This window comes from Triturus cristatus, chromosome 8 (genome assembly GCF_964204655.1).
Source record: "Triturus cristatus chromosome 8, aTriCri1.1, whole genome shotgun sequence".
NCBI lineage: Eukaryota > Metazoa > Chordata > Amphibia > Caudata > Salamandridae > Triturus > Triturus cristatus.
Genome location: NC_140591.1, coordinates 403,775,995 through 403,797,574, shown reverse-complemented (window position 1 = coordinate 403,797,574; position 21,580 = coordinate 403,775,995). Strand labels below are relative to the sequence as shown.

Genomic DNA, 21,580 nt, shown 5'->3' with positions numbered 1-21,580 from the left:
GGGCCGGGTGGCATTAATTAAAATGTCAGTACTTCCCTTATTTAATTTTTTGTTCTCCACTATTTCTTGTGTTCTTCCTGGCTCCTTTTTCTCAAAAGTCGAGTCTCTATTCTCAGCTTTTGTTTGGGCAAAAAAGACTCCTCGTATTGCTATCAACACTCTATATATAGATAAAGAACAAGGTGGCCTTGGTTTGCCAAATTTGAAAGACTATTATTATGCATATTTCGCACAGTTTCTTTCAAGATTTAAGCATTCAATTTCTACAGAGACACTGTTTATAAAAATTTTTTTTGACTTAATCTGTAAAGAGACTAAAATCCCCTCTCCATTATCGATATTTAAATCTCCTAAACTAGTTAGATATAAGGTTCTAAGATGGTTTCTTAAAAAACGCGATCTTATGCTGAAAAGGTATTCTCTTTCCCCCCTGAATTTAATAACTCCACTGAGCGATGCTGCTTCTAGATTCGGGATCAACTTGGGGTCAGATACTATACACAACTGGGCCAGATCTGGGTTTATAACTTTATCGAACTTCGTGAAAGATGGTATATGGCTGACTCCTAATGAGATTGCTATCTCAACCTGTGGAAATATTCTTCTTATGGGCTCATATGTCGTACTGTATAAGTCCCTGGCTCAACTCGATGTAGCCCAGATTAGCCAATCCTCACAATTAACAAATGATCTTTTTTGGTCCCCAACTTTTAAAAACCCCGGAAAGTGGAGAAGAAGTCTAGCGCAAAATAGGGCGGAGGATGTTACCATCAAAGCAATGAAAACATGGCAGAAACAGGAAAATATTAAATTATCTGATAACTGTTGGAAAACTCTAAATAAATGTAATTTTATGGTTTTGAGAGGGGCCAACTGGAGACGAATGCTTTTCTTTAGTAAGTGGCTTTTATATTATACTCCTGCAACGATGGCCAAAATGTATAGCACTACGTCGCCTGCCTGTTTTAGATGTTCTCAATCGGACCTGGCTAATTGGTCCCACATAATGGTCTTTTGTCCCAAAATTAAGACATTTTGGAAAGGATTGTTTTCCTTGTTTTCTCTTCATCTGCATTTCACAATAGCCAGTTATGAAAATTTAATTATATTTGGATTTGATTCAGAGCTTAATCTGGGGGATTCCGTAGCAAAACTTTTGTACATATTAGTAGCAGTGGCCAGATCGTTGATTCTTAAGTACTGGAAGTCAGATACAGTTCCAACTGTAGATGAATGCTATCAAAAAATTAAGAGAGTTAGGAAAAGCGAATGTTTGTTTGCTCAAAGGACTGGAGCAATGCGTAAATTCACCAAAATTTGGGAATCTTATTTTGATTGAAAATTGGATGTCTTTTGACAGAATCTTAATTTGTACTCTGTATTTATTTTTGATATATTGTATTAATTGTTTGGAATGGATTGTCAAGAACTCAATAAAACATTTATTAAAAAAAGAGGTTGATATATGGCGATCGATCAGCAAACATTCAATGCATAGCAGCAGCGGCTGGCACAGGTAAGGGCGGTGAGGCGGGGTGGGAGTGGGGGAAGTCGACAGACCACAAAATAGGTATAAATAAATAATACCTATTCCATCGTCTGTCAACACCCCCGGCTGCGCCCGCCCCACTGCAGGCCGCGGCTGATGCATAGACTCCTTAGACCACGGCAAGGCAGGCGGAGATCTCAGCAGATAGTGGGCGATAGTCTGCTAGGACGGGCCGCATGCCAAACTTTAAATCAGGCCCATTGTCCTTAAAATGTATGATCTTGAAATGTTATGTCAGATGGAGTGCAGGTGCAATTTGTAAAGGCTCCTGTGCTACACCTCATCTCCTCCTTTCCTGGCACACAGGGAATATTTGGAGCTTATACATGCAATGTTGCATTCCCTTGCTGCAGGGCGGACCTGGGTGGTTGCCTAGCCTAATTTGCCTTGCTTTAAAACTATTTTTTGGCAAGGTGAACACACTGCACTCTATGTTTTCACAGCAAATTACGTCTTTCAAAGTGTTTGTTTTTCTCCTGAGCAGATTTGCATTTTAAGAATTTTTCATTATTTATTTTGTTTGCAGAGATATCTGGTCCTTGGGCTGTGTTTTATACGAGATGTGCACTTTGAAGCATCCTGTAAGTATTTCAGTGATGCACCACTGTCAAAAGTTGTACCGTTGCTAGTGAAAATGTGTAGTTATGGGCTGGTGTTATTATGTAGAGGTGTATGTGATTCAGTTCTTGTGCTAATCAATTAATTTTTAAGTAATATTTTTTCCTGACAAGGGATCGCCATAAAAGGCATTGTCTTCTGAAAAAGGCCACGCAAGCTAGGAAGAGATGTTCAGATTATGAGGAACATATATTTTTTGTTTTTGAGAAACAAAACCCTATTTCGGAGGTTTGCAGCATTTCCTATATTGTGTATATTATAGCCCATTAAAAATGAACAGAAGTAATGTTTCAAAGAAAGTAAACTGGAAAAATAATACTCGGTTTGAATTTAGCAAACTTGTTAGGGATCTTGTGTTTTCTGAAGTTTAACTTTACTACTGTCTGTGCAATGGAGTCTAAACATTTTACCTCACCAGTCTAAATCAGGGGCAAAGCGCAGGCTCCTGCAGCCCTTGCCACGTAGGGGGGTGCCCCAACCCTTCAAGAAGGCCCCATTCAGCCCAAGGTCAATGAATATCTGTGAGATATGGAAGACGCAGAAGCCCCTCATCTTATTCTGCAGTGGCGCCCCTTAATTTAGCATTACAGTGCTGATTTCAATAGGGGCCTTTTTCTGTTAATGACCCTTCAGCATTCTCAGCCCCTTACAGAATTACCTCTTGAATGTTACAATTCATGCCTCTTCCTTTTTTACAACTGGAAACCACTTACTTCCATCTTCCCGTTAAGTTACTCCGGGTTTCACCCAGAAACGCATCTTATTCTAGTTTTTTTGGCCTTTCCCCTATGTTTAGTTCCTTTAAACAGAGATCAACTGCATGGATGGGAATCTCCCTTCACAACACACTCCGGCAATCTTATTATCCTCGCTGCCCTTGAAATCATTGATTCTAACACCACACTTACAATCATTTTGTGTTTTTCTAGCAGTTTGAATTATACTCACCTCTTCACCTTTCTTGTCTTCGCACTCTTATCCTATCTCACCTTCATTATCCACAAGGGCTAAACACTTGAAAAAGCCTTACTCCCACTCACCAGCTCTGAAGTGGACTCTTACCAGTGACTGAGTGTGAAGTCATGTGATACATCCAAATGGCTGCTTCTCTCCTTAAACCAGTCAAATGCGGATATTAATGCCAACTGCACAGCCGTCTTCACCCCTTTGTTGAATCCCTCTACTGCCATTGCCCCTGTAGTTCTGTAATGCCATAGTAACGTTCTACAACATTATCTTCTAAAAACCTCTTCATTTCATCTGACAACATCTGCACACTTTATCTGTGACCACAACGTTAGATATTCACTCAAGATTGAACACTACAATCTCCATCATCCTAGCAGTAGTGGCATACTCGACAAACGCCACCTATGTTATTTTTTGATACATAATCCACCACCATAATCTAAAGCGAATCATGAATTCATCGAAAATCACTAGAATTAAATCACTATATTGAAAGCCACACATTGGCATTCTTTCTCACCGTTTGACCAGCACTATGTGAGCTGGACACTTATGAACCTGACCATCTGTGCCACACCACAAGTAATAATCACATATTATCTTTTTGATGCTAGGTATCCCCATGTGACTCTGGTGAGCCAGCAACATTATTTCCTTCCTCACACTCAACCAATGATCCCATATTAAAAAATTCCCTCCCAAACTTAACTCATGCTCCACTTGCTTAAATAAGCCTAATTCACCACCAAACTTTCACCATCCTTGTATGACACATTTTATTATGCCACCCAAAACACTATCTTACAGTTCCTTGATTCTCATTTCTGATCTGTAACAGTCAACCCACACACTAGCACATCTGGCAACAGTGCCACCACATTCTCTGTCTCAACTTCATCACTCTTTTTAGCTCCTCCTTGACCGAACACCTCACCATGCATTCTGCCATCACATTTTTGCAACCAGGATAAATCAAGCGTTCCTTACTGCTCACATTCCATGTACTGATATGAATATTGTGTTAATTGTAATGGTTCAATTTTGTTGTATACTTTGACTTCCACCAGTAAACATCTCACAAATTAGGTCAGTACATTGTAATCCATATACAACAGAGCTCACACTGAATTTTCCCAAAGGCTCCCTGATTTTCAAATGAGTCAAAAAAGGCCTTTCAAAATGAAAATTAAAATATTTCCAAAGTGAAATTCATCAAAATGTTTGGTTACTTCTCCGGGTTAAGACTTTTCAGCAGTGCATTAAGGCATACATATATCATTACTTCGTGTTCATATCAAATCATATAATCTGCAAAAAACAGATATAGAGTTTCCTGTAGACATTTTCCTTAGAAGTGTGATACATAAGATTGAATTGACCCTAATTGTTGCGACTAGGGATATCATTTTGTGATGTGTAACATGAATGCTATACGTGAACTGGTAAATTCCCTCTACCCATGCCAGTACCACACTAGTGGTTTGTGATCTGTCAGTAATTTAAATTCCGTGCCCCAGAAGTAGTGGTGGAAATGCTGTACCTTCCACATGACTGCTAATAACTTCCTTTCAATATCAGAGCATCTCATTTCAGAAGGAAGGGATAATAACCTGGGCACAAAATCCATATTCCACATTCATTCCCACAATGTTGTGATAGAAACTACCACACATCATAACTGATGGCATCCACCACACTTTACTTCTCACATTAAATGGTTCTAATGTGTTTGTTTTACAATACATATGTGCCTCTTCAAAAAGAAGCTGAACTCTTTGCTGTCTATCTGTCCATTTGTACTCAACCTATTTCTTATGTTGTTTCCATAGAGCATACATATTATCCGCAAATGGTGAAACAAATGTTGCGTTTTCGATGTTTGCTCTTACTGCCCTTTCAGTGCCCTTAAAGGGGCCTAACCTTATTCATGGGGATACAGTAAGACAAATAGTCTATCTTATATGACTTGCAGTTTTCAAATTTTTACATTAAACTATTGTATTAAAATCTTTAACATACTTTTGCTGAAGCTTCTATGTGTGATTTTTCTTCTTTCATAAAAAAGTTTATTATCCTGAAAACAACAAATTCTTTGAAATCTCTTGTGTTGGCTCTTTGAATAACTGATGAATTTGGTATCAGTCTAGTCAATAGCCTTCCTGAAATGTAAATCAGGGAAAGACAAATAGGTAGGCCATGGCTAGAAACGTTCTCACCCTTAAGAACAAAATCTGCTAACTCACCCCTGCTTCCTCCACCACCTGCCATCCACCAAATGGCAGCGGCCAGGAAGGACTAAATTGGCAATGCCCTTCTAAAAGATCCTCATAGAATGTGTAAGGGTAGTCCAACCTCCATCCTCCCTTACTTTAGTGTCTGAGTCTTCTCCAGGCAGATCCAGGAATGCAGGAAATACACTTCCACGGTCTGGTGAAGCTGTATCCCATCATCCATGTTTTGCCGTGTCAAATTAGAACTATCCATAATAAGTCCCACTGGGCCCAGCAACCAGACTCTCACCACAACATAAAGTCTTCTTACCATCTACAGATAGCATACACGATTTGACGTACACATAGGGTGTCTATGCAGGGGTCTGGGTGTGCTCTGGATCCAGATAAGACTACAAGACTAGCGATAACTGCAATGTGCCTTATAAATAGTTAACAATTGCCAAGGCAGCAGTGTGGGAGAAAGGGTAAGCACCCACATACCCATATGTTTTAACCATAATAAGCAGCTCGTGACTTTTGAGGCATAGGTCAACTGTAGAGCCAACATTAAAAATTGAAAACACATAAGGAGGCTGTTTTATTAGCTATGCAAAGGACAAATGCTTCTATCTGTTGTGTACTGGAAGATTCTATGCCCTTTAAACACCTGTTTTTTTTTTTTACCTCAGCTAGACTCTGCTGTAGAGACCTCTATACTTATATGATCCTGAATGCACTTTTAAGTGGAGGTACCATCCCCAGTGCAGCACCTTTTAACATGCGCCTGGCTTAGTACACAACGGGTCACTAATCTGTCATTAGAAAATGTGAATTATTAATACTAATTGACATGTGTGTCTAACTGAGCCACCTGTGTCTGGTGATATGCCTAGTTGTTTTATGAAAGCTTCGCAAGTATTTGTGACATGTTCCCCGGTAGCCTATCAATGACTCCACGTGACCCCGTCACAATGATATGGAGGCTACAAACCATAGCTGAGCTGTTCATAAAATACATTTTAATTGTATCCCTGGTTTTGAAAGATTACAGCTATAGACTTATATTAATGGAATACAACACAGTGACAGTAGAATCTGAATATCTTAATTCACAATATCATTCCTAGAGTCTAAACAATGTTCTTGCAAGGAGGCACATATTGTCCTACTTCCTTCTTTCATCTTGTAGTTCTTCTCCACTTACTGGCACCAAAGTCCGAAGTGTGTGGGAGGGGCGAGCTGGCTGATGTTCGCATTAGAGGAGAGCAGGGCCTTTGAAACTGCCCAAAGTAAAGGACTTGCTCAGGAAACACACCTTGTCAGGTTTGACTAATCTTGTGCGCAAGATCCAGTGGAAGCAATGTTATTTTCCATCTCTCACCCTCGCTGGTAATGCTTTTTATGATGTTATTATTATTTTACATTACATAGCACATATAGGCTTTGCCCGGCTACAGGACAGTTGACTCTCTGTCATAAATCTCTATAGCTCACAGTCATTTTCCATGCTATTCATTATCACTGGTCTTGTTTTCTCTAGCTTCCTAATTAACAACTACTAATAAAGCCTTTAAATGTTTTGGTCTATTTAAGAGAGCTGCAGTACTTTTTTTTCTGAACATATCAGTCTTGCAGAATGTTTTATTTTTGGAGATGGGGTTCAAGGTGCCTATCCACCTCTTCCTTATTGTTATTCAGATGCCTCAGATCAGGGCAATTGCTCCTACAGTTACCCACCTCATGTTCTCCTATGGGGGGTTGCTAAAGTGAATGTCGGGGGATATCACAGTTTCTTCTTCCTCTACTCCTCCTCCTCCAAGTATCCTCCAGTGGTCAAAGCCAAGATGTGTCCCAAGCCCTGGATGAATCTGGGTTCCTTTACCCCCCTTTAAACCTCATACGCAGTAAAATGCACTAATATGCTCAATCGATTTCACCAATTCCCTCTTCATTGAGTTTTCCCCCTGCAAACTGATTTCCAGCTCATTGATACTTGCTGGTTTGCTAACACTCAAATCAAATGTACAAATCTACTAGTGATTTTCATACTGTTTGGGTTGCAGATACAATACTAAGAAACACATCTCATGTGCCTGGGCTATATTTTTATCTCTTGCTGCATTAATGAATCTGATTACTTCCTAAAATATGCCGTTACACATCTTCCTATGTTTAGAATAATTACCTCAAGTTATGTCTCTATGAACCCTTTTGTGGAAGATGCATATAATTTCTGCTTAATGTCTGTGAAAATGGAACCTAAGGAGCAAGATTCACATCCTGTGATTCTCTGGATTTAGCAGTATATAAACAGACTGGAACACAAATGTCTTATACACTACGTTCATTAGCATTTATACACATGTGAAAGGTCCTCCTACGAATCCGCCCTGTTCCATCACAGGAACTCTTAGCAGAACAATCAATCTGGTATTTAGAGTTGAAACAAATATCCAGCAAGTTCGTTTTCAAAGCACGTATGACTTAAGGATACTTCTCTGAAAACCAGAATGCCCATAATCCAATCCTTTAGGAATTAGGAGTCTTAATGATTGAAAACCAGCATTAATGTAGTGAGATCCGGCCGCAGCAAAATTGTAAGTACAATTGCCTGGCAAGGATGGCAAGCACCATGAGTAACTTTCTTCCTGAAGATCCAAGATGCCCCTCATCTCTCTAGACCAGCGAGAGTCCATGGTCCACTGGGAAATGTAGTTCTCTGGCAGTGCTCTGCCATGCATTGCTTTCCCAAGGAGCACACAGCCTGGATCCGGTCAGTGCCCTTTGTGCTTTGCTGGAAGTCATTCAGTGTGAATGGCCTCACATTACTGCTTCCTCACATTTGACTCAATCTTGACAGAAAGTGGCACTTCTTAACCCACTTGCTGAAATGACTGAGATCCTGAAAGAAGGAGGAAATAGCTAGTTAGGTTTCTCAGGCCTGATGTCAACTTTTACATGCTTTACAGACATTACTCTATGATAAAAGGGGGTATGAGTCATGTCAAAGAAATGTAGGATATGGTTTAGTGGTACCCTCAAAAAGTATTATTGCTTGGCTCTTCATAATGCCCCGCTGCATCTTCTTGCTGTTGGTAAAAGAAAATTAGAAGATACCTGTTAGTCCCATACCAAAAAACACCTGTCACCCAACTCAAGGTAGCTCGTGGTTAAAAGTTAGAAATTTACTTGATAGGCATACACCCATGTTTGGAGTAAACTTGAGGAATAATTCAACTAGTATTTCTGGAAATCTTTGAATGTTGTAGATTTTCAGGAGAACTCATATGCTTAACCATTTTCACATATGAAATGGACAAGTGTACTTTTTCACATTTGGAAATGGAACTCCAGTGTACATGTTTTCTCCTTGGAGAGACAAAATGAGTTCAGCAATATATCCCTTGCCTTGCGGTCCTGGGTTGCTTGTGTTCCGGTTCAGGGAGGACCTGGCTTGGCAGTTCGGGCTGGACTGTTCCAATTGGAGCCGGGTCAAGACTGATTTACATATAGCTGGCTCAAAACTGAGGTGGCATTGTGCGCTAAATAACGATGGACTGGAAGGCTGCCCTGAGTAATTACCTGTTGATGAGATTGATTCAAGCATTCCATCCATCACTTTTTGTATACTTCAGTTTGTCCCCATAAGTGGGATGGATATGCCCAGACGTGGGTCCAGTGCACACTGTGTCACTGGAACCATGCTGAACCTGGCTGATGAGTCTAAAACTAGGTCGGAATCGGTCCTGGGTTGCTTGTGTTTCAGTTTAGGGGGACCTGGCTTGGCAGTTCGGGCTGGACTTTTTCCAATTGGAACAGGGTCAAGATTGATTTGCGAGTAGCTGGGTCCAAACTGAGATGGCATGGTGTGCAAAATAATGATGGACTCCGGCCCTGAGTAAGTACTAGTGGTTGAGATTAGTTCAAGCTTTCCATCCATCACTTTAGGTATACATCAGTTTCCATTCCATTTTGAGCTGCTCCCTTTCTATTGCCATAATACATGTATTACTTTAAGAGTTTTTGTGTGTTCAACAGTGTTCTATATATTATCCACCCTTGAACATATACTACCCACCCCCCCAGAGCAGATTTGCTCACACAGATATTCCACCATATTGCCAGAATTCGCATATGAACAAATCCAATTTACAAGAGCAAAATCCCCCTATTCCTGATTGTATAAATGTTATTTGCACTCCTTGGAGTCCTAATACATCATGTTTGGAATTGTAAGCCGCATAGCCAAGTTGTCCTACAGACAGAGGAATTTCCAACCAAGAAGAGGATTTCCTTTGGACAACCTTAATGGAGAATGGGGAGGGTTTTTCAAACCGTTCCCAGTCCTTGCGAAGATTTGTTGAAGTAACTGAGTTTGTTAATTCCAACTCTTATGATCTACAAGAAAAACATTCAGGTTGTTCTGATGCTATCACCAAATTAACATTGAAGTGTCATTTTACCATATGGTAAAAAACTGTACTTTTGTTAAAAAAATAAAAGAGGGAATGTGAACCCCCTAGCATGCCTGTATGAAGTGCCTTTTTCCCTCTTGGAGAAGATTCAAGCCTTTAAAGCAACCCTGTGCCTGCAATCTGGACTCCAGGAAACCTGAGCTGATACAGCTCCTAAGTATCATCTACTAGGCTAGTGCAAGCTCACTAAAACTATCAGAGAACTGACCGTGGGAATGCACCACGAGGCTCTGGCAGCTTCACACTCTTTATTTACAGTCGAGAGGAAGCAGCTACCAGTTCCAGATTTATCTTTATGTTTCTTCTATGCATTAAGGACTCCTGCCCAGTATAATGGATCTCCAGACACATACTTCATCCTTAACCCACTGGACGGTTTTTCCTCCAACTGTAAGGTGAAATTCCTCACTGATTGTAGCCCCGAGATCTACAGGCTTTGGCTAATCAGCCTCACCTGAGCTATTGGTCTTGCTAATAGTGCCACAATGGAGCTTAGACATTTTGCTTAGGTTTTGTGCTTTACCCGATGACATCTTTTTGCATGCGTTGTTTTCTGTGGGAACACTCAAATTCATTTTTATCTTCTGATCCATATTTTAAAGTTTTAATTTTTTGTTGTTATTGCTAGTTAGTACATTTTTAATCTTTTTTTAAAATGTATTTTTGACCCTTAGTTCTTTTTAACTTGCCTATAATTATTATTTATTTGCTTCCTGACACATCATTCTAAATCTGACAAGGATTGGTACTGCTTCTTCAAATAATATTCTCATTTTCTTTTTGCCGTTCTTTGCAGTTTGAAGGCAATGGCTTACGTCAGTTAGTGCTGAAGATTTGCCAAGGACATTTTGTCCCAGTATCTACAAAGTATTCCTATGATGTGCGATTGCTTATTGGCCAGTTGTTTAAAATATCGCCTAGAGATCGGCCATCCATCAATTCAATCTTGAAAAAACCATTCTTGGAGAAGCGAATAAGCAAGCATCTTAGCCCAGAGGTGAGTGATTACACCTATCTAACTCCTTCATTTTAGCAAACACAATAGTAGACCTGCTGCTACATACATGTATATTTATTTCCAGTTACTGCAGGAAGAATTTAGTCACACAGTTCTACACAGAAGGAAACCTGGAGCACCCAGACCTGGTCATTATCCTCCACCTGATAGGCACGCACAAGGTACAGTTTAACAATCCAAAGCGGGAATCATTCCTGCCTTATTTATGTAATACAAAATTCAAAATTGAGAATATGGCCTATCCCAGGGAAAGGGACATATTTACTATATACATGAATATATGTGAATATATGACGTTCACAGTGCCGAGTTCTTACATTGCTGATAAATGTAGTGCATCAATAAATAAAAAAATTGAAATTAACTCAAAAACACAGTGAAGGGGTTAGTTATGATTAATCTGATACAAACTCAGAGATGTATAGTATCACCCCTGTTATTCTAAATCACTTTTGCACCCCTGGTTCAGCTCCTTCAATCAATGGGGACCCTTTTTTAAACAAACGCGGATGATACCCACTTAATATTCAAGCCCCATCGATCCCAGTGCACCATGCCTGACTCCCTTTACACCAACTGCAAACAGTTCGTCAACCGTAAGATGGCTGGCAATTTTTTTCCTTGGGGTGTGTGAGGGCAACAGAGGACTACATGTGTCCTTTCACTTCACTGGTGGGTCCCGCTCACCTAGGATTTCTTTCCCTTTTCCTTTTCTTCTTTCAATTTTCCTTTTTAATCAATAGGTGACTTTTTGCACCTCGATGCAATGGTGACTATTTGCACCTTGCTATAGGAACAGTATCCCCCCTTTGGTTTTGATATTGGCAATTTTTTTAATCTCAACCCTACTAAAGCCAAGTTCTTGATTACAACATATGACGTGAAAAAATCGATACTTACCTTGTCCAATGTCATCAAAAATTGTACATAATTTTGGTAGTTACCTATACGCAGATCTTCCCATAGAACATTTTACGTTTCTAAAATTTCAAGCATGTCCCTCTGAGAAAAAAATCTGCTTTTTTTCAATTCCAGTAAACAAGAGAGTGGGGAACCCAATAGACCCTTGGAGGCTTGGGTAATCTAGTACATTGTCGGGTAAAAATGCCTACAAGGGATTCTTTCTCATAGTAGTGTTCATGTATACTGAAATAAATCTTGATAAGCTCTGAACAGTAGCTTATATTGAATTATTATTCAAAATTATTCCTTATTTAAACGTGAGTCAATCTTAACAAAACTTTAACTTGAAAAGAACAATACAAGACGTGTGTATACTTATTGAAGCACACATTTATGTGAAAAAATGAGAACTTGAAGGGTACACAAAACTAAATTCACATATAGACATAAAGTGACAGAGATTTAGCAATTTTTTACAGCATTTCTCATCTCATTGACACTTTTGTAATCACCCACTTCATATTTTATACAAATAGAGAAATTGTCGCCAATTTTGTAAAGAACAATTCCTATGATGAAAACAATTACAAAGAAAATGGGTGCAGTTGTCGACGTTTCTGTCTCTGGTGTGAAGACATCTGTAAGACCATCTTCAGGACAATATTTTCATATGTGGAATGACCCTGGGAAGACTGAGCAGTAGATTATCTGTGGTAAATCAGGGGGCTGTATGATACAGTCTAATCCGTATAGTTGGTTTCACAAAATCTGGGATGGGGCAGAACTTGATGCAGTTGCTCATCTAACAATCCACCTTATTCTAAACGACCTCAATAGTCTAAGTGGAATGTAATGCAGCCAGCCACTTCATTGTAGATTTGAAGACGGGTCTGGGTCCATCCAATATAATGCTGCTCCTACAATTCCAAATGCAAAAAGAACAATTGATGGACAGAATGCAGAACAATGTCATACATTCACCCCAGTACAGAGATCTGGGCCTAAATCCATCGTTTTTTTGCTCACCATGCCATTTCAGTTTGGACCCAGCCATATGCAAATCGGTCTTGACCCTACGCCCAATGGGAACAGTCCAGCCCGAACTGCCAGGTCAGGTCCTCCCTGGACTGGAAACAAGCATCCTAGGACCGGTTTCGGGCTTTCAGCCCTCATCAGCCAGGATAGCTTGACTCCAGTGGCATGGAGAGCACGGGACCCACGTCTGGGCATACCCGTCCCACTCGGGGTGACAAATGCAAAAAGAACAATTGATGGACAGAATGCCGAACAATGTCATACATTCACCCCAGTACAGAGATCTGGGCCTAAATCCATCGTTTTTTTGCTCACCATGCCATTCCAGTTTGGACCCAGCCATATGCAAACCAGTCTTGACCCTGTGCTTAATGGGAACTGTCCAGCCCGAACTGCATGGTCAGGTCCTCCCTGGACTGGAAACAAGCATCCCAGGACTGGTTTCGGGCTTTCAGCCCTCATCAGCCAGGATAGCTCGACTCCAGTGGCATGGAGAGGACGGGACCCATGTCTGGGCATACTCGTCCCACTCGGGGTGACAAATACAAAAAGAACAATTGATGGACAACATGGCTTGGCAGTTCGGTCTGGACTGTTCCCATGAGGCAAAGGGTCAGACTGATTTGCATATGGCCATGTCTGAACTGGGGTGGCGGAGTGAGCTAAAGAATGATGATGGATTAAACTCAGTTGACTGGGGGTGAGTGCTTGCAATGTTCAACACTCTGTCCATCATCCCTTTTGTTTTTGCTTTGTTCGCCCTAAGTTGGCAGGGTATGCCCAGACGTGGGTCCCTTGCTCACTTTACTACTGGATTCAAGCTAGCCTGGCTGATAACGGCTGATCAGCCAGAAACTGGTCCCAGGATGCTTGTTTCCGGTCCAGGGAAGACATGGCTTGGCAGTTCGGGCTGGACTGTTCCCATAAGGCACAGGGTCCGACTGATTTGCATATGGCCATGTCTAAAGTGGGGTGGCGGAGTGAGCTAAAGAATGATGATGGATTAAACCCAGATCAGTTGACTGGGGGTGAGTGCTTGCAATGTTTAACACTCCGTCCATCATCCTCTTTGGTTTGCTCCTGCAATTCCAGGCATCATATCCCAGTAATCTTGGTTTCAGTCATTCCTGCCTAAATTACGGTAATGCCTGCTACATGGGCTTGTCTGACAGCCTTACCAAACACCTTTAACTAATGCAGAATGCAGCTGATCATCTCACCTCAGGCATTTCCTGTCCTTGAGCACCTCCATTAGTTAACCATAAAGAAGTACATCCCAGTCAAACCCCTAATGATTGTGCACTGGGCAGTTCACGCGTCTTCCCCACAATTTATATCCTCAAATTCCAGTCTTTATATCTTTTCTCCATTCATCCCCTTCGGCAGGCTGTTCGTATAACACATTCCAAATACCCAGAAACTGTAGGGGACAGATCCTTCTCTGTAGTGGAAGCAGGGGAATGGAATAAACTTCAGAGCCGTCTACACTCCTTTGCATTACTTTTGTTCAGCAAGTATTTAAAGACTTATCTTTTTAATCTTTCCTATTGAATGGTTTATATTTTCTTCCTTTTTTTATTGATCTGCTGTGTTGTTCTCATTGATGATGCCAACAAACTTTGGTGAACAAGTACTTATAAATACTCACATAACATAACAGAAAATAATGTAACAAGATATGCAACGCACACCATAACTCAACCGCCCATTATGCTCAAATTAGCTACATTTCAATCTGCATAAGAGAAGCATTGTCCAATATTGAGCAAAATATGGCCAGCAGCATGAGTTATGGTGATTGTTACCATGACTGGTGGATTTCATGAGTTTTCGGATGCAAGCTTCATGGATTAAAGTGACCAAGCTGCAGAGCACTTAGGTCCATCCTCCCAGAACACTACCACCAGGTTTAACTTTTACAGGCTGAGAGAGTCTGGCTACTGAGGGGCTAGTACCACCTACTTGGTACACGTTGACTCAGCGTAAGCTCACAGACTCAAGGGGTCCAGCTGCAAAGGAAGTAGTACTGACCCACCACCACTGGTGCGCGGCCACCGCTGGGCGCAAACTTCACAGATTCAATAGTCCCCTGCTGCGGAGGCGCCTGTTGTGCACTGCAATGGTTACAATTTAACTTGGGTTGAGCTGCCCCGGATGCATAGGTGGTAGTATGACCTGCCTGGTACACCACCATTGGATGCAAGCATTATGGACTCAATGGGCTTGCCTGAAGGATACACCACCACCAGGTGCAAAACTCACCTACTCCAGGAGATCGATTGCAGAGGCGCTAGTACCACTCGCTTTGTACACCATGACGAGGCCTTGAGGTATAAGCTTTTGCGACTCAAGGGGCCCAGCTGCTGAGGTGCTAGTACAGCTCTCCTGGTCCACCACTGGGTGCAAGCTTCAGGGACTCAGGGGCCCGGCTGCAGAGGTGCTTGTACAGTATGTCCAGTAGAACACCATTGGGTGAATGCTTAACAGTCTCAAAGAGCCCTGCTTCTGAGGCATTAGTACCTTCTGCCTGGCACACCACCACCGGGGGCAAGCTTCATGGACTAAAGGAGCTTGGCATATGGAGGGGCTAGTACTGCGCATGGTACACCACTTGTGGGTGCAAGCTTCATGGCTTCCGCATCTCAGAAGTGTGGTGTGAGGGAGTGCCACCAAGCTAACGCCCACCTGGCATACCAACACAGGGGCAAGATTTACATACTGAAGGGAACTGGCTGCACATGGGTCTGAACCTGACCTCTGCTGTATACAGTCGAAGAGATCGGAAACCTGTGGAAGGTGGAGCATGGGGCATGTCCCTGCACCCATCCCTCTTTACGCATAGCCTGGCCAGCGTTCAAACCTTGTACCCTGCTTATGTAGTATACATCTTTGAGGTCACTGGTCGTACCCCGCTGCAGGCAATGAAAGGTTGTACATTGTGGATGTTAGATGCCCACGAAAGATAAGTTGCAGGGACTGGCCAATGATCATAATCTGGACCCCACCATCCACTGTACACAATCAAAGACCTCCATTTTATTTTGGTGCTCAGGGTCTGGCCTACAAGGCCCTGTGGTCTAACCCTACTGTGTGCAGTCAAAGAATGTTCACAATGCAGGTTATTTGTTAGCGTAAGTTTAAGAACAGCTTCTGCATACACAATCCATGGTGTAGTTAGAATACTGGAGTTTACCGTAAAACATGATAGGCGAGTGAACCCCTGCTTCATGTGTTTACAAACCATGTCCTGTAATAGATGTTATCTACAAAATTCTTCAACAGAGATTGCAGCTGTTCCCTACTAATTGCAGCCAAAATGTGTGCATTGCAGTGGTTAGAATTTAGCTTTGGTTGAACTGCAAAAAACACTTCCATGTTGAAACCACAGAAATTCTCTAAAATATAAAAGACAAAGGTAAAAGAAAGGTGTGGTTAGGTTTGCTCATAATATATGTTTTAAAAATAACCTAAAATTAGCTGAAAGAAGCCAATTAAAGTGCTGTTCAAGTTACTTAACAAAACTTAACAAGCATTTGCAATGCATTAGGTCTCGCATTTACGCGAGTTTGAGCTATTGACATTGCAAATAACAATGCCTATTGGCATTGTCATTTACGATGCCAATAGCTTTAACTCGTGTAACTGCAAGACCTATTGCATTGCAAATGCTTGTCTAATCATGCATGAGCAGATGAAAACTAATGACTGTTCCAAGGTCTTCGTAATTATGGAACACGCAGTCAGCTGATTTCGCGAAGCAGTACGTACACACGGAGCAAATGATTTATTGTGCAAATGAACCAGTAAAGAAGGGCAGCGGTACGCACACGGAGCAAATGATGTATTGTGCAAATGAACCAGTAAAGAAGGGCAGCGGTATTGTTCCAAGGTCTTTGTAATTATGGAACACGCAGTCAGCTGATTTCGCGAAGCAGTAGTACACACGGAGCAAATGATTTATTGTGCAAATGAACCAGGAAAGAAGGGCAGCGGTATGCACACGGAGCAAATGATTTATTGTGCAAATGAACCAGTAAAGAAGGGCAGCGGTACGAGCCTGCAATCGCGTCATCTGCATGCAAATGTAAGGGACACGGTGCAGGCTTCGTGAGGACATTCAAAAAGGATGAATGGTGAGCACTTTCGCGGCCGCTTTGATGTTCTCAGTGGCCGTGCGGCTCACTGTGAACATCAAAGCGGCCGCAAAATGATTACGCAAGCTGCCAAATGGTGCGCGCGCCCGGCGCACATGCACTGTATTTGGAGGCCTGAAAGCACTAGTTTGCACTTCCAGATCCCCCCGTTTACTAAAGCTCTCGCGAGAGCAGCGCTAAAGCGCTGGCTCAGGCAAGACCTAAAAAGCACAGAAATTCTCCAGTTATGGTTCAATAAACTAAGCATAACTTGCACCACCGTCATCCACTGCCTATGACCAATCAATCAATCAATCAATCACGGCATTTGTAAAGCGCGCTACTCACCCGGGAGGGTCTCAAGGCGCTGGGGGAAGGGGAAATGTCACTGCTCGAACAGCCAGGTCTTGAGCTGCTTCCTGAAGGAGAGATGGTCTTGGGTTCGCCGAAGGTGGGTGGGGAGGGAGTTCCAAGTCTTGGCTGCCAGGTAGGAGAAGGATCTTCCTCCGGCGGTGGCTCTGCGGATGCGTGGAACGGTGGCGAGGGCGTGGCTGGTCGATCGTAGCTGGCGGGTGGGCGTGTAGAAGGTCATGTGGTCGTTGAGGTACTTGGGGCCCAGGTCGTGGAGAGCCTTGTGTGCGTGGGTGAGGAGTCTGAACGTGATTCTCTTGCTGACGGGGAGCCAGTGCAGGTCTCTCAGGTGTCTGGTTATGTGGCTGTGTCGGGGGATGTCCAGGATGAGTCGTGCGGAGGCGTTCTGGATGCGTTGGAGTCTTTTTTGAAGTTTGGCTGTGGTTCCGGCGTAGAGGGTGTTCTCGTAGTCCAGTCGACTGGTGACGAGTGCTTGGGTGACGGTCTTCCTGGTTTCGGTGGGGATCCATCTGAAGATCTTGCGGATCATGCGCAGGTTGTTGAAGCACGAAGATGTGACGGCGTTGACTTGTCTGGTCATCGAGAGGGAGGAGTCCAGGATGAAGCCCAGGTTGCGTGCGTGGTCTGTTGGTTTGGGAGCGGTGCCCAAGGCCGGGGGCCACCAGGAGTCGTCCCAGGCAGAGGGTGATGATCCCAGGATGAGGACCTCCGTCTTGTCCGAGTTCAGTTTGAGGCGGCTGTTCCTCATCCAGTCGGCGACGTCTTTCATCCCTTCGTGTAGGTTGGCTCTGGCGGTGGTGGGGTCGTTGGTGAGGGAGAGGATCAGCTGGGTGTCGTCGGCGTAGGAGATGATGTTGAGGTTGTGTTGGCGTGCGATGGCTGCGAGGGGGCTCATGTAGACGTTGAAGAGGGTTGGACTGAGTGAAGATCCTTGTGGTACGCCGCAGATGACTTCGGTGTCCTCGGATCTGAAGGGGGGGGGGCGGACTCTCTGGGTTCTTCCGGATTCCAATGTTGCTGAGGCGCATCACTAGGGTGCGGTGGCAGACAGTGTCGAACGCCGCAGAGAGGTCCAGGAGGACGAGGGCCGCTGTTTACCCGTTGTCGATCAGGGTTCTGATATCGTCGGTGGCTGCGATTAGGGCGGTCTCGGTGCTGTGGTTGGCCCGAAACCCGGACTGCGAGGGGTCGAGGGAGCCGTTTGTCTCGAGGAAGGCGGCAAGCTGTCTGTTGACGGTCTTCTCGATGACTTTGGCCGGAAAAGGAAGGAGCGAGATGGGACGGTAGTTCTTGAGGTCGGTGGGGTCTGCCGTTGGTTTCTTCAGGAGGGCGGTCAGCTCGGCGTGTTTCCAGCTCTCCGGGAAGGTGGCGGTGTGGAAGGAGGAGTTGATGATGTCCCGGAGATGGGGTGCGATGATGGCGTCTGCTTTGTTGAAGACGTGGTGTGGGCAGGGGTCGGTTGGAGATCCGGAGTGGATGGAGTTCATCGTGCGGGTGGTGTCTTCGGTGCTGATCGGGGTCCAGTTGCAGAGGGTGGTGGTGGCGGGCGTTGGTTCGGTGGTAGGGTGCGTTGTCTGTGCGTCAAAGCTGTTGTGTATGTCGGCGATCTTGCGGTGGAAGAACGAGGCGAGTGAGTTGCAGAGGTCTTGCGAGGGAGTGATGTCGTTGTATCCGGCGGTGGGGTTGGAGAACTCTTTGACGATGCTGAAGAGTTCATTGCTGTCGTGGGCGTTGTTGTCAAGTCGTTCTTTGAGTGCCGACTTCTTGGTGGCGTGGATCAGCTGATAATGTTTTCGGGTGGCGTGCTTGAGGGCGGTCCTGTTGTCTGTGGTCTGGTCAAGCCGCCAGGCTTTCTCGAGGGTGCGGCAGTTTTTCTTGGATTCCTTGAGTTCGTTGGTGAACCAGGGGGTTTTCTTGCTGCCGGGTCTGCTGGGAGGGTTCTTTAGTGGTGCGAGGTCATCGGCGCAGGCGGTCAGCCACTTGGTGAGGTTTCTGGCTGCTTCGTTGGGGTCCGTTGTGCTGGCGGGAGTGTTCTGGCTGAGGGAGGCGGTGAGCTGCTCGGCGGTGATCTTGCTCCAGCTCCGGCGGGGGGCCTGTTGCGGGTGGTGGTGGGTCATAGTTCTTCTGAAGCTGAAGTGGACGCAGCTGTGGTCGGTCCAGTGGAGTCCGGTGGCGTGGCTGAAGGAGATGTGCTTGCTGGATGAGAAGACGGGGTCAAGCGTGTGGCCGGTGTAGTGGGTGGGTGTGTTCACCAGTTGCTTGAGTCCGAGGTTGGCGAGGTTGTCCAGCAGGGCGGTGGTGTTCCTGTCGTTGTTGTTCTCCAGGTGGAAGTTGAGGTCCCCTAGGAGGATGTAGTCAGCGGAGGAGAGAGCGTACGGGCTGATGAAGTCTGCGATGTCTTCGCTGAATTGTGTGCGTGGTCCCGGGGGTCTGTAGATGAGGGTGCCTCGGAGGGTGGTCTTGGGGTCAGTGTGTATCGGCAGCGGTGAAGGTTTCGTCGGAGTTAGTCGAGATGCGGATGGTGTTCTTGTGTATGATGGCGATGCCTCCTCCCGTCTGGTTGATGCGGTCCTTCCGGGTGATCTTGTATCCGTCCGGGATGGCTGTGGCGATGTCGGGCGCTGAGGAGGCGTTCATCCAGGTTTCGGTGAGGAAGGCGACGTCAGGTGCTGGTCGCGTCGAGTAGGTCCCAGAGTTCCACGGCGTGCCTGTGGACGGAGCGGGTGTTGAGCAGGATGCACTTCAGGTGGTTGCTGCTGGTGCTCGACTTGGTGGTGCAGGTCCGGTAGCAGGTGAATCGGCAGGCTTGGCAGGCATAGGGTCCGTGGGTGCGTCTCGGGGTGGCTCAGTAGCAGGCAGGGTTCTGGCCAGCATTGAGTGCGTAGAGAGCGGCGGCGTCGTAGGTCCGTCGGGTAGTCTTGCATCGGCGGGGGCCAGGGGTTCCGGCACTGGGCGCGGTCCAGGCGTGGACGGGCGCAGACGGGCTTGCCTTTGGCGCACCTTCGGCGCACAATCAGCGCTCCCGCTGCGCGTGACCGCTGCGCGTCTGCGATGTCGCCATTTATGGCTAAGTGGGAGGGAGGAGCAGCTGGGAGGCGGGAGTGGGGAGGACACGAAAAAGGGGCGTGGCCGCGAGGAAGACGGCGGAAACCGGAGAGCGGGGCAGACACAACAATCACCTAAAATCGCAACAGTTATGCACAAAAACAATTACAAAATGCAGAGATAACAGAAAGGAAGTAGAACACAGCTGGGGGACAGTGCGAGGCAGGCAGAGGGCAAAACGAGTCTGCGAGCAGCAGCAGGGCACACGAGGGGGCTCACACAGCTGGGGGCCGTGCGGCGCGGGGGTGTCCTGAGAACAGGTCACACTCACCTGCGCCGCGCGGTCGCCATTTATGGACATGGGGGAGGGAGGAGCAGCTGGGAGGCAGGAGCGGGGAGGACACGAAAAAGGGGCGTGGCCGCGAGGACGACGGCGGAAACCGGAGCGCGGGGCAGATACAACAATCACCTAAAATCACAACAGTTATGTCTCGAGGAAGGCGGCAATCTGTCTGTTGACGGTCTTCTCGATGTCTTTGGCCGGAAAAGGAAGGAGCGAGATGGGACGGTAGTTCTTGAGGTCGGTGGGGTCTGCCGTTGGTTTCTTCAGGAGGGCGGTCAGCTCGGCGTGTTTCCAGCTCTCCAGGAAGGTGGCGGCGTGGAAGGAGGAGTTGATGATGTCCCGGAGATGGGGTGCGATGATGGCGTCGGCTTTGTTGAAGACGTGGTGTGGGCAGGGGTCGGTTGGAGATCCGGAGTGGATGGAGTTCATCGTGCGGGTGGTGTCTTCGGTGCTGATCGGGGTCCAGTTGCAGAGGGTGGTGGTGGCGGGCGTTGGTTCGGTGGTAGGGTGCGTTGTCTGTGCGTCGAAGCTGTTGTGTATGTCGGCGATCTTGCGGTGGAAGAACGAGGCGAGTGAGTTGCAGAGGTCTTGCGAGGGAGTGATGTCGTTGTATCCGGCGGTGGGGTTGGAGAACTCTTTGACGATGCTGAAGAGTTCATTGCTGTCGTGGGAGTTGTTGTCAAGTCGTTCTTTGAGTGCCGACTTCTTGGTGGCGCGGATCAGCTGATAATGTTTTTGGGTGGCGTGCTTGAGGGCGGTCCTGTTGTCTGTGGTCTGGTCAAGCCGCCAGGCTTTCTCGAGGGTGCGGCAGTTTTTCTTGGATTCCTTGAGTTCGTTGGTGAACCAGGGGGTTTTCTTGCTGCCGGGTCTGCTTGGAGGGTTCTTTAGTGGTGCGAGGTCATCGGCG

General features: G+C 45.3%; 1 protein-coding gene across 1 annotated transcript in view; it reads left to right on the top strand.

Moving 5' to 3' along the window:
• The window catches only part of LOC146802199 (serine/threonine-protein kinase Nek5-like), a 383,120-nt gene that overhangs the window by 134,581 nt on the left and 226,959 nt on the right, over nucleotides 1-21,580 (top strand). The window contains exons 8-10 of the mRNA XM_085621788.1: nucleotides 2,076-2,130; nucleotides 10,621-10,821; nucleotides 10,907-11,003. Coding sequence (XP_085477914.1) covers nucleotides 2,076-2,130; nucleotides 10,621-10,821; nucleotides 10,907-11,003 — 353 coding nt within the window. The remainder of the gene's footprint in view (nucleotides 1-2,075; nucleotides 2,131-10,620; nucleotides 10,822-10,906; nucleotides 11,004-21,580) is intronic.